The following is a 12706-nucleotide window of genomic DNA, read 5'->3' as shown; positions in this document are numbered from 1 at the left end:
GAATTCTATGAATTGAAATGTCATTTCAAATATAGAGAACCATTATAAATGATTTGATTTTCTGGAAATAATTTGTTATGTCCATTTATAAATTAAATAGAAGAAAATAATGTTTTAAACTTTTTATTCGTTTATAGAAAGAGAGAATATGATAAAAGGTTAATTTTTTTTTTTATTATTTTTAACTTAATTTCCATTGCATTTATTTTTTTGGAATTTGGAAAGTAATTACCACCTAATCAACCATATCGTGCAGCAGCTAGCACGTGAATACTGTCGACTAATTATCATTAACTTCAAGTTGACTTCATTAAATTCTTAATTACTTATCTTCTTTATACTGGTAACCAAAAAAATTAGAAATTTGTTATAGTATCGTTTATAAAAAATTATGCGTATAATATAGTAGCTATGATATGGAAAAGCTTGGATAATTTCATGGTTATATTAGAATTTTGAGGTTTCTCATAGTCAAAAAAAATATTTTCGATGAAAAAATATCTTATGTCATTCTTTGTTAATGAAAAAAAATAAAAACAATGAAGAATGTTTTGAAACATTAGGATGCATTTAGTATGGAAGAAATATTTTTCGAAATTAATCTTTTTACTTTTTTGTGTTTGATTACTTATTCAAGCGATTAGGCGATAAACATTTATTCAGATCAAATATTTATATTTAATTTATAACACTATTATATGTATTTTCATATTTATCTCTATCGCTTAATCATAAATAGTAATGGTACGTTATTACTTTATCAAATAGCCACTCAATTGTTACAAGTCAAACCATTTTGTCGTAGCACTTTATATGAGTTTCTTTGAATTGGCGAATTCGAAAAGATAAAAACATGATCCATTTTATTTTTAATCATCAATTTAAAACTTAAGAAGATCAATTAACCCATGCCAAATACAAAAGAAATATTATTTTTCAAACTCACAAAATTAGGTAAAGTGACATTTACTCGAAAATTTCTTATTTAATTCGTCTTATTTATGCTGTATATTTTAAATTTTAAAATTGAAATAAATATTTTTTTAATTATAATTATTATGATTAATAATATTTTATATAATTTTCAAATATATAAAATTTTAATTTAAAAAAATATTTTTTTTTTATGTATTTACGATTAAAAATAAAGTATTTGACTATGAGCAACATGAGAAATTAGGACATGAGTAACATTTCCTATGTTGTCCTGTAAAAAGAGTGTGCACATATATAGGACAAAAGTTCCACCACCTCCGGGGCTCCACATTTTTTTTTATACGCATAAGTATTAAAGATATTTTTGAATTTAAAATAAATTATTAATTTTATTTTCATAATATTGTTAGTTTAAAAATATCTATTTAATCGATGAATTAAATTTAGATATTATTTTTGATATATCACATGATATTACAAATAATCTCAAACTCTTGTAGGAATATGAAAGTTTTATTAGTTAGAGAGAAGTTTTGAAAACACTTTTAAACTTGACGAAAATTTGATGTGTATTTTACTCATGTTATATTATTGATGTATATTCATGTTTAATTAGCCAAAACAAAAGGGTGTTTACAAGGCTGTTAATAGTTTAGAGATGAAACTGATAATTCTGCTGAATTTTATTACTGTTTTCAATACTTGACTCTTTATTTTACTTTATCTCTCTTTATTTTAGATAAATTATCGAAAAACACCCTAACAGTCTTAAAACATCATACTTGACCAACTCAACTAATCAAATAGTTTCAAACTTCTGCAACCACATGAAATTCTTAATAAAAAATTAAGAAAAGAATATAAAACACTTCATGTTATCCAATTAAAAATGTATTTAAATTCAATTAATTAAATAAAATAATATTTTTTAAAATTTTTGATTAAATCAGAATGAAATTAATAATTAACGGTACTTTCTGTTTGTTGATTTTACTTTGTCCTCTAAAATTAAAGATAAAAGCCAGTTGAATCGGCCATCGGAATATTCAAATAATTCCTCCGCCGGTGGAATCATTATTTTTACTTTTTTTTTTCAAAAGTCCATTTTCAAACAGTAGAGAAAAATATATAATTTTTAAATTTCAGACACTATTATTAAGTATCTCTTCAAATACAAATTTAACACTTTAATTTTTCGAAGAAAAACAATAAATAATAAAAACTCTCAATTCACCTTCGTCTCCATTTTTAAATTTCTCATTATCATTCATTTCGATTCTCTAAGCTCAAAAATTGTTTTCGAGATTCCGAAATTTCAAAGGTTGAAATGGAGCCACCGGGAAACGACGTCGTTGCGTTTGAGTCAGCTGAGAAGATAATACTCCGGTGGGACTCCACGGCGTCGGAAGATGCTAGAGAGAAGATGATCTTCGCCGGAGATCGATATGAGATCGATCGGTACTTGCAAGCTGTTGATGAAATCCAACGGTCGATGGAGTTTGCTACACTTTCCGATGATCAGAACAAAGCTAATAGTGCGATCCAGATCGCTATGGCTAGGCTTGAAGATGAGTTTCGGAATATACTCATAGCTCATACGAATCCTGTGGAAGCTGAATCTCTTACTGACAGTAGTCCTTTGCCTGAAGAAGACTACGAGGATGACTCGCCGTTGACCAAGGACTTGGAGCATCAAGAGAGTAACGGCAGCTGTAGCTATCGACCTACAAATAGCATTCGTGAAATCGATCTAATGCCTTCGGATGCAATTTACGATCTCCGATGCATCGCCGAGCGAATGATTTTGGCCGGATATCTTCGGGAGTGTATTCAGGTGTATGGCAGTGTACGGAAGTCTGCAGTGGACTCGAGTTTCCGCAAACTTGGGATAGAGAAGCTGAGCATCGGAGATATCCAGAGATTAGAATGGGAAATTCTAGAAACGAAGATCCGGCGGTGGATACGAGCTGCAAAAGTATGCGTTCGGATACTTTTCGCTAGTGAGAAGAAACTCTGTGAGCAAATCTTCGAAGGTTTAGGTACTGCGATGGACGATGCTTGTTTCATGGAGACTATCAAAGGTCCAGCTATTCAGCTATTCAATTTTGCTGAAGCCATTAGCATTAGTCGGAGATCACCGGAGAAGTTGTTTAAGATATTGGATCTTCATGATGCTTTATCGGATTTGCTAGTGGACATTGAGATTGTTTTCGATTCAAAATCTTCGGAATCAATTAGGGTTCAAACTGTAGAGATACTATCTAGGTTAGCGGAGGCTGCAAGAGGGATATTATCTGAATTTGAAAATGCAGTGCTTCGAGAACCTTCCAAGGTTCCTGTACCTGGAGGGACAATTCATCCCTTGACTAGGTACGTTATGAACTACATAAGTTTAATTTCAGACTACAAACAGACCATGTCTGAATTGATTGTCTCAAAGCCATCAACGGGGTCAAGGTATTCGAGTGATCCAAACACTCCTGATATGGATTTTGCGGAGCTAGAATCACAGACCCCGTTGGCGCTGCATTTGATCTGGATTGCTGTGATTTTGCAGTTCAATTTGGAAGGTAAGTCTAAGTGCTATAGAGATACTTCATTGGCACATATATTTATGATGAACAATGTACATTATATTGTTCAGAAGATTAAAGGGTCACCTGAGCTAAGGGAGATGGTAGGGGATGATTGTTTAAGGAAATTAACAGGGAAATTTAGGCAAGCAGCTACAAACTACCAGAGATCAACCTGGGTGACTGTTTTGCATTGTTTGCGAGATGAGGGTTTACATGTTAAAGGCAGTTTTTCATCTGGGGTGTCTAAGAGTGCGTTGAGAGAGCGGTTTAAGACCTTCAATGCTATGTTTGAAGAGGTACATAGGACTCAGTCCACCTGGTTGATACCGGATACCCAGCTCCGGGAGGAGCTGCGTATTTCTGTATCTGAGAAGTTGATCCCAGCTTATAGATCATTTCTCGGAAGGTTCAGGAGTCATATTGAGAGTGGGAGGCATCCGGAAAACTATATCAAGTATTCCGGTGAGGACATTGAGACTGCTGTCTTGGATTTCTTCGAGGGGTACCAAGTTTCTCAACACATAAGAAGAAGATCTCAGTGAAAGGATATAAGTTCCACTAATTAGAACCTTAGGATATTCTTTGAATTTTTTCCTGGAGTCATTTAGTAGGAGCTGAGGTTCTGGAGTTAAGGTATTGTCGTGCAAAGCAGAAAATTTTGGTAAGATCAGCTGTATCTATGATAGTCTCCGCCTCTGCCTAAATGCTCCTGCCCTGTAAGCGCGGTGTTGTTGTATTTCTTCCATATGTTAGATTTTATTATTTCATTATGTCCATATCTGAATTGGTGCATTTGGTTTTTACTCAGAAATTTTTGAGCCATCAAGATCACGAGTACAGAGTTTCGTTTATCCTCGCAGGTTACCCTCTAAGCCCATGCATCTCTTATCAGGTGCTTAATATAATATGAACATTGAAGGCAACATTTCTAAGGTCAATATCCCTAACAACTGAAACTCGATTTTCAAAATTCCACTAACAATATCATGATTTATGGTATTCCCTTGCTTCTTCTGAGCCGAGGGTAAGGTTAGTGTACATCCTCAGACCCCACTTGTGGGATCACATTAGGTATATCGTTGCTGTTGCATAGTGTTTGCGTTGATTCTTACTGCTTACAAGTTAAGGTTTTTACAGTGAAATGAAAACAGCTGTTGATGGTTTTCCAATCTAAAACCATACAGAACTATTGAGCTTTTTGCTTACCCTTTTACTGGTGGAGGGACATAGGGTAAGTAGTGCTTATACTTTAGAAAAACAATAAAAGAAGGATAAGTAGTGCTTATTAGCTGTTGTTGGAGATCAACAGAACATTACCAATTACTTGAATTGTTTACTACACTCAAACATGAATGCTTTACCTTATCTCATAAAAAGAAGAATACTCGAAACTCTTATAATTTGCTACTGTTAGAACACAATATATATGTGTTACTTTACTCTCTGTAGTGCTTCAGATTGTTAGTTTACCCTTGTAAGTATATCATTTGCAGTTTCAATCGTTCCACATATCTATATTTTACACCGTCTCTCTGTAACGTGCCCTATACACAGTAGTTCTAGCTGGTCTTTCCTAACAATTTTTTTTCCCGAATTGTGCTTCTGTACATTTGAAAGGTCAGATAAGGGGTTCATCACTGTTCAATTTTGAATGGTCTAGGTTTGTCTTCAGCCGCCTATGTATTCTGGGGAACAAGTCAGAATGAGTAACATAGAATTTTCCCCTAGCTTGTTGTAGGTTTGGTGAATAAACAAACAAACACTTCATGAGATAGTATAAAGTATAGAGAACTTGGTTTGTTGACCCCAATATGGAAAATACTTTGCTAATTGATTATGAATGTTACTTTGCCACATTATAAATAAGGAACAATTGGGGTTAGGCTGTACCATGAGTTCCAAATCTGAAACTCTCAACCACTTCATTGACTTCGGTGCTGGAACGTGAATAATCTGTCATGGTTATAATCCCAGGATTAAATATCCTCTTAGTTGTGAAAGTCATATTTTGTGAAATTAATCAAAATCCCACGAGTTATTAAAGGAAAACAAGAGGGAATTAAGAGCCTTCTATGCAAGTCAAATGAGTAAGAAAGTATTGACTAGTCAATTATGTACTACTAGACTTTCTTCTGGTCAATCAATTTTGCTTGTTTCCCTTCAATGCTTTGAATGAGTTAAAGGCTCAAAATTAAGAAATTGGACTGACTTTGAAATCTTAGAAGTGAATTGCAAAATGACCACGTCTTTAAATGTTGTATTTATTTGCTAGCCAAAATCACTGACCAGCAGTGACCTCGACGACTGTGAGATATGGAAGGGTTGAAACTCTAGATCCCACCCCACCCCCCTTGAAAAAAAGCATTTAATCATGATAAATAAAATATAGTATAAGTGCAACTAAATATTTTGGCAAAATTTAAACCAAAATAACAATAATTCTTTTATGCTTTTGGCTGAATTCTTTTTCTTCTAATCAAAATTAACTATTGTTTCTAGGATTGTGAACGTATATAAACGTCAATTCTCCATGCACTATAAACCAATTATAAATCTTCATGACCCATATTCTTCCAAAAAACACATTCATTAATAGATTAAGATTATTCTCCAAATTTGGATGGTCAAGGGCTGATTTTTCAGGTTCATGTTGCAATAGGGTGCGTTTGGTTTGAAAAGAAAATGTTTTTAAGTTAATTTTTTTGTCTGTTAGTACATAAAATATAATATTATCCTAAAAGTATTTGTGAACAATCTAGAATAAATACCATTGGGTTGGGGTGTGTGTGTGGCTAAAGAAGTGGGGTGGTGCAACTTGGAGGGTAAAGATGAGACAATCAAATATTGAATGCCACTTGTGAGACTTAATTTTTTCCTACTACCACTCCGAAGTCATAATTCTCATTTTAAAGAAAACTTGTTTTCCTAGAAAAAAACAAATTCAATAAATGTGATATACAACAACTATAACAACATACCAAATGTAATCATATGGAAGGGTCTGAGGAGGATAGTACGTAGCCTTGCCCCGACTTCCGAAGGTGCGCATTAACAATCAACACACAAAATATAAACAAAGTAAACTGTCTTTTTAATGGGATAAAATTCAGAATCCTGATTTCAGTCTATACAAATAACCATAGAAGTTACATTCTCCCATACAAAAATAAGGCAACAGTGGGAGAACCTTAGATCACTTTTACCAACGTTTTTAGTCTAACGTTCTCCATACCATCAACAGGTCAAGTACCCATACTACCAGAAAGATGGACCAACCATACTCGAAACATTTAACAGAGGAAACATAAGAAGATAATAGCAACTCTATTCCCGATCCAGAAGCAATCATGTACTGTAGATGTTACAATGAACACCAACAGATACAGGGTACAGCCAGTGAGGAAAGAGAACCCAAGTCTTAGTTACTTTTCGCCACCACCAAGCAACTGCGATAATATTTGCAGAAGGCATGGCATGATTCCAAGCTGAACCTGATATGATCAAGAAACTTCAATCCATATCAAGAAATTCCATCCTCTTTCTCATTGTACCTTTAAGATCTGTAGCCTCCCTTTCTGCTTTTTGGGCCTGATATCCACAATTAGACAGAATCAAACAGAAGTTAAAACACAGACGATATCTCATAATTCACTTAAAATCAGATATAAAATAGAACTTACATTATTATGCAACACGAATGTATGATTTCAAATAATATATTAGTGTTGCATAATGTATCTTAATGTTGATCATTCAGATCTCAATCATCAAGTAAGTTGTTTCATTAAACATGAACTTAATTACATATTTCTACATTAGACAGCTAAAGAGCAAAGGGTTCATACCCTTCTTATCTCAGCTTCTGGGACACGAGTCATGTGTGGTGGAAGTTCCTCCTTATCTACATCCTTATCAATCAGAACAAAATATATGAGCAAAAAAGAGCAGGTATACTAAGTATAAAACAAAGCTCATTTAAAAGAAAATGTTGAGGAGAGAGAGAGAGAAAGTGCAATGCATACCAACTCGCCAATTAACACGACATTTTCCCCTCGTATAATATAAAGACCTAATGGAATATCACAGTAGATTTCACCAACAATAACACGCTCACACGCACCTTCCAGAACAGCATTAGCTACAAATGGAAGATAGCATTTCCTTTAGCGGGTTATTTATTGTTGTGAAGCTGAAGTCATGACAAGAGAACCCTACCAAATTGGTCAAAAGAACGAAGCGTACCCAAAAGCTTCCGCCCATCTCGCAGCAACACTAGAAGTTTCTCTGTGAAGGATATATCAAGTCAAAATAAGAAAAAGAAAGATAGGGACTAGGGAGCTAAAAACAGGACAAGTTATGGCTTTATGCTATAAGACTATGACAAGTTACTAAGTTAAAACAAAAAAAAGACTGGCAATTTGTACTTAGTTTGCCAAATGCATACAGCAGTAATATAAATTCCCCTACTCTTAAGCTTTTCGAAGCAGCTTTCTCCACAACACATAATGCCCCTTCTTCTGATGTAGATTTGAATGAGTTACTTCTATATAGTATTGTGTCTGGAGCACTGTTCTATTCACAGGGTATGCGAGTTTCTTGAAGCGGTGTTCAACATTTTACTAGGAAAAATGAAAAATATCAAAGGGGGGAAGAAAGATGAAGAAAAAATTTCACCAAGCTAGATCACTGTAACATAGACTTGAGACGTCAATGCTCCATATAGGAAGTCTGGAGGCCACATATATCATCCTCTTATTAAGGATATCCATTATTATCACTTCTCTACCCTTATCAAATGCTAGTCACCCTCGAAATTAACAGGATCATTATTATTCCAGCATCAAGAACAGACAAATTCTAGGGTTGAACAGAAAAGAGTGAAATAATTTTAAAGCTAAATTTTTATATCAAAACACCACCTCACCCTCTCCAATAAAACAGTCGTAAGTTCTAACACTGAAACACTAGACAAAATATATTCTATATTCAAGAGGGGACTCCAAGGTATCTCATCTCCGATTTGATTTTCTTAAGCTAAAGAAAAAACTTCACTATCTCAACATCTTCCAAGATATATTCTACATTCAAGAGGAGGAATCTCATCTCTTCTTTGATTTCTTAAGCAGAGGAAACTATCTACTTTCAACATCTTCCTGGTATTCTATCCTTCCATTAAAGAAGGTACTTAGATCAAAATTCTAACATTAACTTATGAGCTAAGAAAATAGAAAGAGATGACAAATGTGTTACTTGAATTCAAGTAGATCAATCTACTCTAGTAAGGCTATTTCTTTCTCTAGACAATAAATAAATAGTTACTCCAACCAGTAATACTCATTATTAAAAATTAAGCCTTTATGAGCTCATGTAATTTTCAGCACATAATCTCAGCGGAATTCTAATTCAGAAATTCTACTAGCACCAACAACTAACAGAACCTCTACACATGTATCAGAACCGCAATCAAAGATTGAAGGTCCAGTGGCACAATTAAGTAAAACATACACATTCTGAACATTACTCAAAGATCCAATTTTTATTAACAAAAATGACTTAAAAGCATATTATTAGCATCAAACTTCAATCCTCTACAACAATTCTGCTCTACTTGAACCAGTACCACTCGAACTAGTATCAGGCAAAACTTTTTTTTTACCAAAAACACAATGTAGCATGAGAAGAGAAAGGAACTCACTATCAAGATAGCTAGCAAGAGAAGTAGAGAGATAAATATCTTCTGGACTTGCCCAAGACATTGATCTGTATATAAATTAGCTTTTCCGGTGAACCAAAATTAACCAAAAAAATTCCCGATTTCAATTCAAATTGCATTGGCAGCTCAAAATTACCTTCTTCTACACTAACAGTAACCTCACTACTTCACTGATAAACAAAAAAATAAACCCTAATTCTCAGATCTGCAAATCCTTAGCCCTAATTTCGGCCTATCCCCAAAATATGGAGCGGAGCTACGATAATGATCTAATTTTACAAAATAATCGGAAAATATATTGGGGTTATATATATAATCTAGTTCTTAATAAAGTTTGATAGATGGTAAGAAATATAAGGCTCTATTATTGTTTTTTTTTTTTTAAAATAAAAAAAATGAAATTTTTGTGACTTTTATATCAAATTAGGTGAGTCTTGTGTGACAAATGATTTTTGATTCTGAATAAATATATTATATTGATAATTATTGTGGTGTAATTGATAAACGTTTGAGATTAAAAAGATAATATCATACATAGTTATTCTTAAAATGTTTATGTGATATTGAAATATTTTGTAATTATAGAATAAGAAATTTATAAAAATAAATTACCTTTGATTGTTATAAAGTCTTTTTTAGGTGCAATTTTAATACTTACAATTTATAATTACTTTTTAAATTTTTTATCACGTATATCAAATTTATTGATCGATTAAAATAAAGAAAAATATAAATACAAAATAATTAATTAAGAATAATCGTGTGCAAAATCTTTTAAAATAAGGTAATTGGAGTAAAATTAGTGTAATATACACCGAGATCTTCCATAATGAAAGAACCTTAAGGTGATTGAGCTAAAATCACTCTCTATGTATTAAATACATGAGTTTTGTTGGAAATTGTATATGAATTACGCATTGATCAATTTGATATGATATGTATCTATATTTTTACCAATGCACAAATACAAATTACATTCCTACAAAAATTAGACATCTTTCGTACTATTAATTCATTGAAAACAATGTTATAACCAAATAAAAAAAATTATTCTTTTTAACTAAACATCTCATTGAAAAAAATTAAAATTCCTCAAGAAGTACAAAATGCAAGATTCTTCCGTATTACACAACATGTGTTGCATCAATTGAGTGTATATTATTAATACAACCATGGAAAAATAAGAAGTATCCTGCCCAAAAAAAAAACAAAAACAAAAAGTATTTTTTGAACATCCCATTTATTTACCCATAGAGCTCTATCAAATTTCCAGAACAATAACTGCAAAAAAAAAAAAAGAGATTAATTAAGCTAAGACAATAATTATTTAAATTTAAAACTTAGTATATAAATTAAACTAAATTAAATAATACTCACAATCCGAATCGGTTTTGACCCATTTAGATCCGTCACAAGTTTTGTCTCGCTTTTTCTCTTCTACTTCTTCCTTTGGTACACATCGATCCTCTAAATATCTCTTTGTTGATATTCTCGACGCACTTTGAGGGATTATTTTCTTTGATAATATTGTTCTTAAAAGCTGCGTGGTAAATTTTCACGTTAGATCAAATATGATATTATTCAACTCACGATAACATATAAAATTATATATATAATTTAAATTTATTTACCTTTTCCATTCTCGATTCGGGAAGTGTGTCTCGCAAGTTAGGAGTAGGTGCGAAACCACTTGAGCAAACAAACATTTTCTTGAGAAGAAATGTAACGGATTTCATCCCATTTACTGTTTTTTTTTTATTATTGGTTTTGCAAACATGGTCCTTGCATCTTCCAATAATTGCTCTAATAGTCCTATCAATTTCTTCCTCATCAAGATTTTCATAAATTTCCGAATTAGTACTGCTAAATCTGCTTGAAGTTCTTCGATCGACTTCCAAACTTGAAGGGCAATTTAGGAATCTGTCTAATGGGAGATTACCATCTTGTCGACCTTCGGCTGCTGCTGTTAATTTAGCAGCAGCCGCGGGTTTTTTAGATAGTAATTTTGTTAATTCTTTTTGTAATTTTCCAACTTCTTCGGGTGTGAATTCTGCTAAATCTGGAGAGGAACTTTGCTTAACGTCCTCTGAGATTTCATTATCATTATCATTATCGTTTTGAATTTTTGGTTTTAGAGAACTGCTGCTGGCACCAAAAGTTCCAATGGCTAATAAAGAATCAGGCCAACCGTTGAATTCTTCATTTCGAGGTTCTTTACTTGGCTGATCTGTAATGTATATAAATAGAGTTAGAAATAAATTTTTGACTCGAGCAAATTCATTATTTAAAGTTTATGAATTGACATGTCACTATTGATTATTTGAGTTTATAGATTTTTTAATATTGAGTTAAAACTTATGGATACGACTAAGCTTGTAGGTTTAATTGTGTATATGCTCCTACTTATAATTACTGAATTTTTATATTTTTAAAATTATGAATTTTGACTATTATATATGTATTTATTGATATTTTAGTATTATGTACATGTGCATGCGTTAAAAATATTAGTTTCAGTTGAAGAAGAAACCTTGATATATGTTGCATGGAGACACTCCAGCATGTTCTCAGGTTTCGAAATTTATTGTCTCGTAGTGCTAGTGTTTTGAATATAGTATATATACGATATAATTTTCTGACGGAAAATGTTAAATTAAATATTTTGACAAAGAGTGTAGCTACACCCCTGATATTTACTTTCAACAAGACATGTATATAAATATCATTCCAGTAACTCGACAGTGTAACACAACAATTTATAACGAGTATACCAATAACCTAAGATCGCATGCATGTACTATAGGAAAAAAATGATTTTTAACGATAATTAATTAATGACAGTAGCTTAATTGTTACTAAATATATGTTTTACTAGCTTTCTTCGTAAATGCTGTTAAAGTCTATATCAACATTAGATCTAATAACGATAAAATATTTGTGTATTCTATGTTAATATACATATTTATCAACGCTAAAAACTATTTCTTATCATAGTCGTAGCATGCATGTCAACTTTAGATCCATAGGAAGAACAACAACTAAAAAGAGAAGTGAAAAGAAAACTTACTTTTGGTTTGAACTTTGTTCACTTGTCCACCATTGAACTTATTTTGCACCCAGCTAAACAACTACATGAAACCCCAAAACAACAACCAAATTATAAACAAAAACCTCCAAAATAAACACATAACATTACCATAAAGAAAGCTTAATTATACCAACCTTCATATTTGAAGAAATTAAACCTCTTTGTAGACAAATACAAATTGTGTAATAAAAAGAGAGTGTATTGCAGATCAATGAGAAGTGAAGTTTTGCTAGTAATACATACAGTAATAAATAAAGATGGACATGAGAATGTTAATTAACTATATAGTAGTATGGTTCAAGTTCCTAAATTTTGCCTACCAGCCAAGTTGATAGTAGAAAAAATGTCTATGTTCATCAATTTAAAGGTGTAAAAAAGTATGTACACAGTACC

General features: G+C 32.3%; 3 protein-coding genes across 6 annotated transcripts; 1 reads left to right on the top strand and 2 right to left on the bottom strand.

Moving 5' to 3' along the window:
- The first annotated feature begins 2093 nt into the window (after positions 1–2093).
- On the top strand, positions 2094–11589 carry LOC101265934 (exocyst complex component EXO70A1). The gene is made up of 3 exons (XM_010324520.4): positions 2094–4228; positions 4321–4372; positions 11361–11589. Exon 1 carries the CDS (start codon positions 2264–2266, stop codon positions 4052–4054), a length of 1791 nt encoding a protein of 596 aa, XP_010322822.1. The 5' UTR covers positions 2094–2263; the 3' UTR covers positions 4055–4228; positions 4321–4372; positions 11361–11589.
- On the bottom strand, positions 6583–10301 carry LOC101252597 (sm-like protein LSM1B). 4 transcript variants are annotated; one of them, XM_026031561.2, is made up of 6 exons: positions 9362–9549; positions 9208–9272; positions 7728–7796; positions 7535–7650; positions 7358–7420; positions 6583–7100 (listed from the first exon to the last, which is right to left on the bottom strand). In XM_026031561.2, the coding sequence occupies exons 2-6, from the start codon at positions 9266–9268 to the stop codon at positions 7023–7025; spliced, it is 387 nt and encodes a 128-aa protein (XP_025887346.1). In that variant the 5' UTR covers positions 9269–9272; positions 9362–9549; the 3' UTR covers positions 6583–7022. The 4 variants fall into 4 exon arrangements, with proteins under 4 accessions (XP_025887346.1, XP_069154898.1, XP_004241918.1 ...); XM_069298797.1 differs by having other exon boundaries at positions 7755–7796; positions 9362–9506; XM_004241870.5 differs by having other exon boundaries at positions 9208–10301.
- LOC104648073 (protein DEEPER ROOTING 1-like) lies at positions 10233–12583 on the bottom strand. The gene is made up of 5 exons (XM_069298798.1): positions 12448–12583; positions 12293–12353; positions 10857–11452; positions 10603–10765; positions 10233–10506 (listed from the first exon to the last, which is right to left on the bottom strand). The coding sequence occupies exons 1-5, from the start codon at positions 12451–12453 to the stop codon at positions 10487–10489; spliced, it is 846 nt and encodes a 281-aa protein (XP_069154899.1). The 5' UTR covers positions 12454–12583; the 3' UTR covers positions 10233–10486.
- Positions 12584–12706: the final 123 nt, after the last annotated feature.

This window comes from Solanum lycopersicum, chromosome 6 (assembly GCF_036512215.1).
Source record: "Solanum lycopersicum chromosome 6, SLM_r2.1".
Lineage (NCBI taxonomy): Eukaryota > Viridiplantae > Streptophyta > Magnoliopsida > Solanales > Solanaceae > Solanum > Solanum lycopersicum.
The sequence above is the reverse complement of the archived record's forward strand: the minus strand, read 5'-3'. Positions and strand labels throughout refer to the sequence as shown.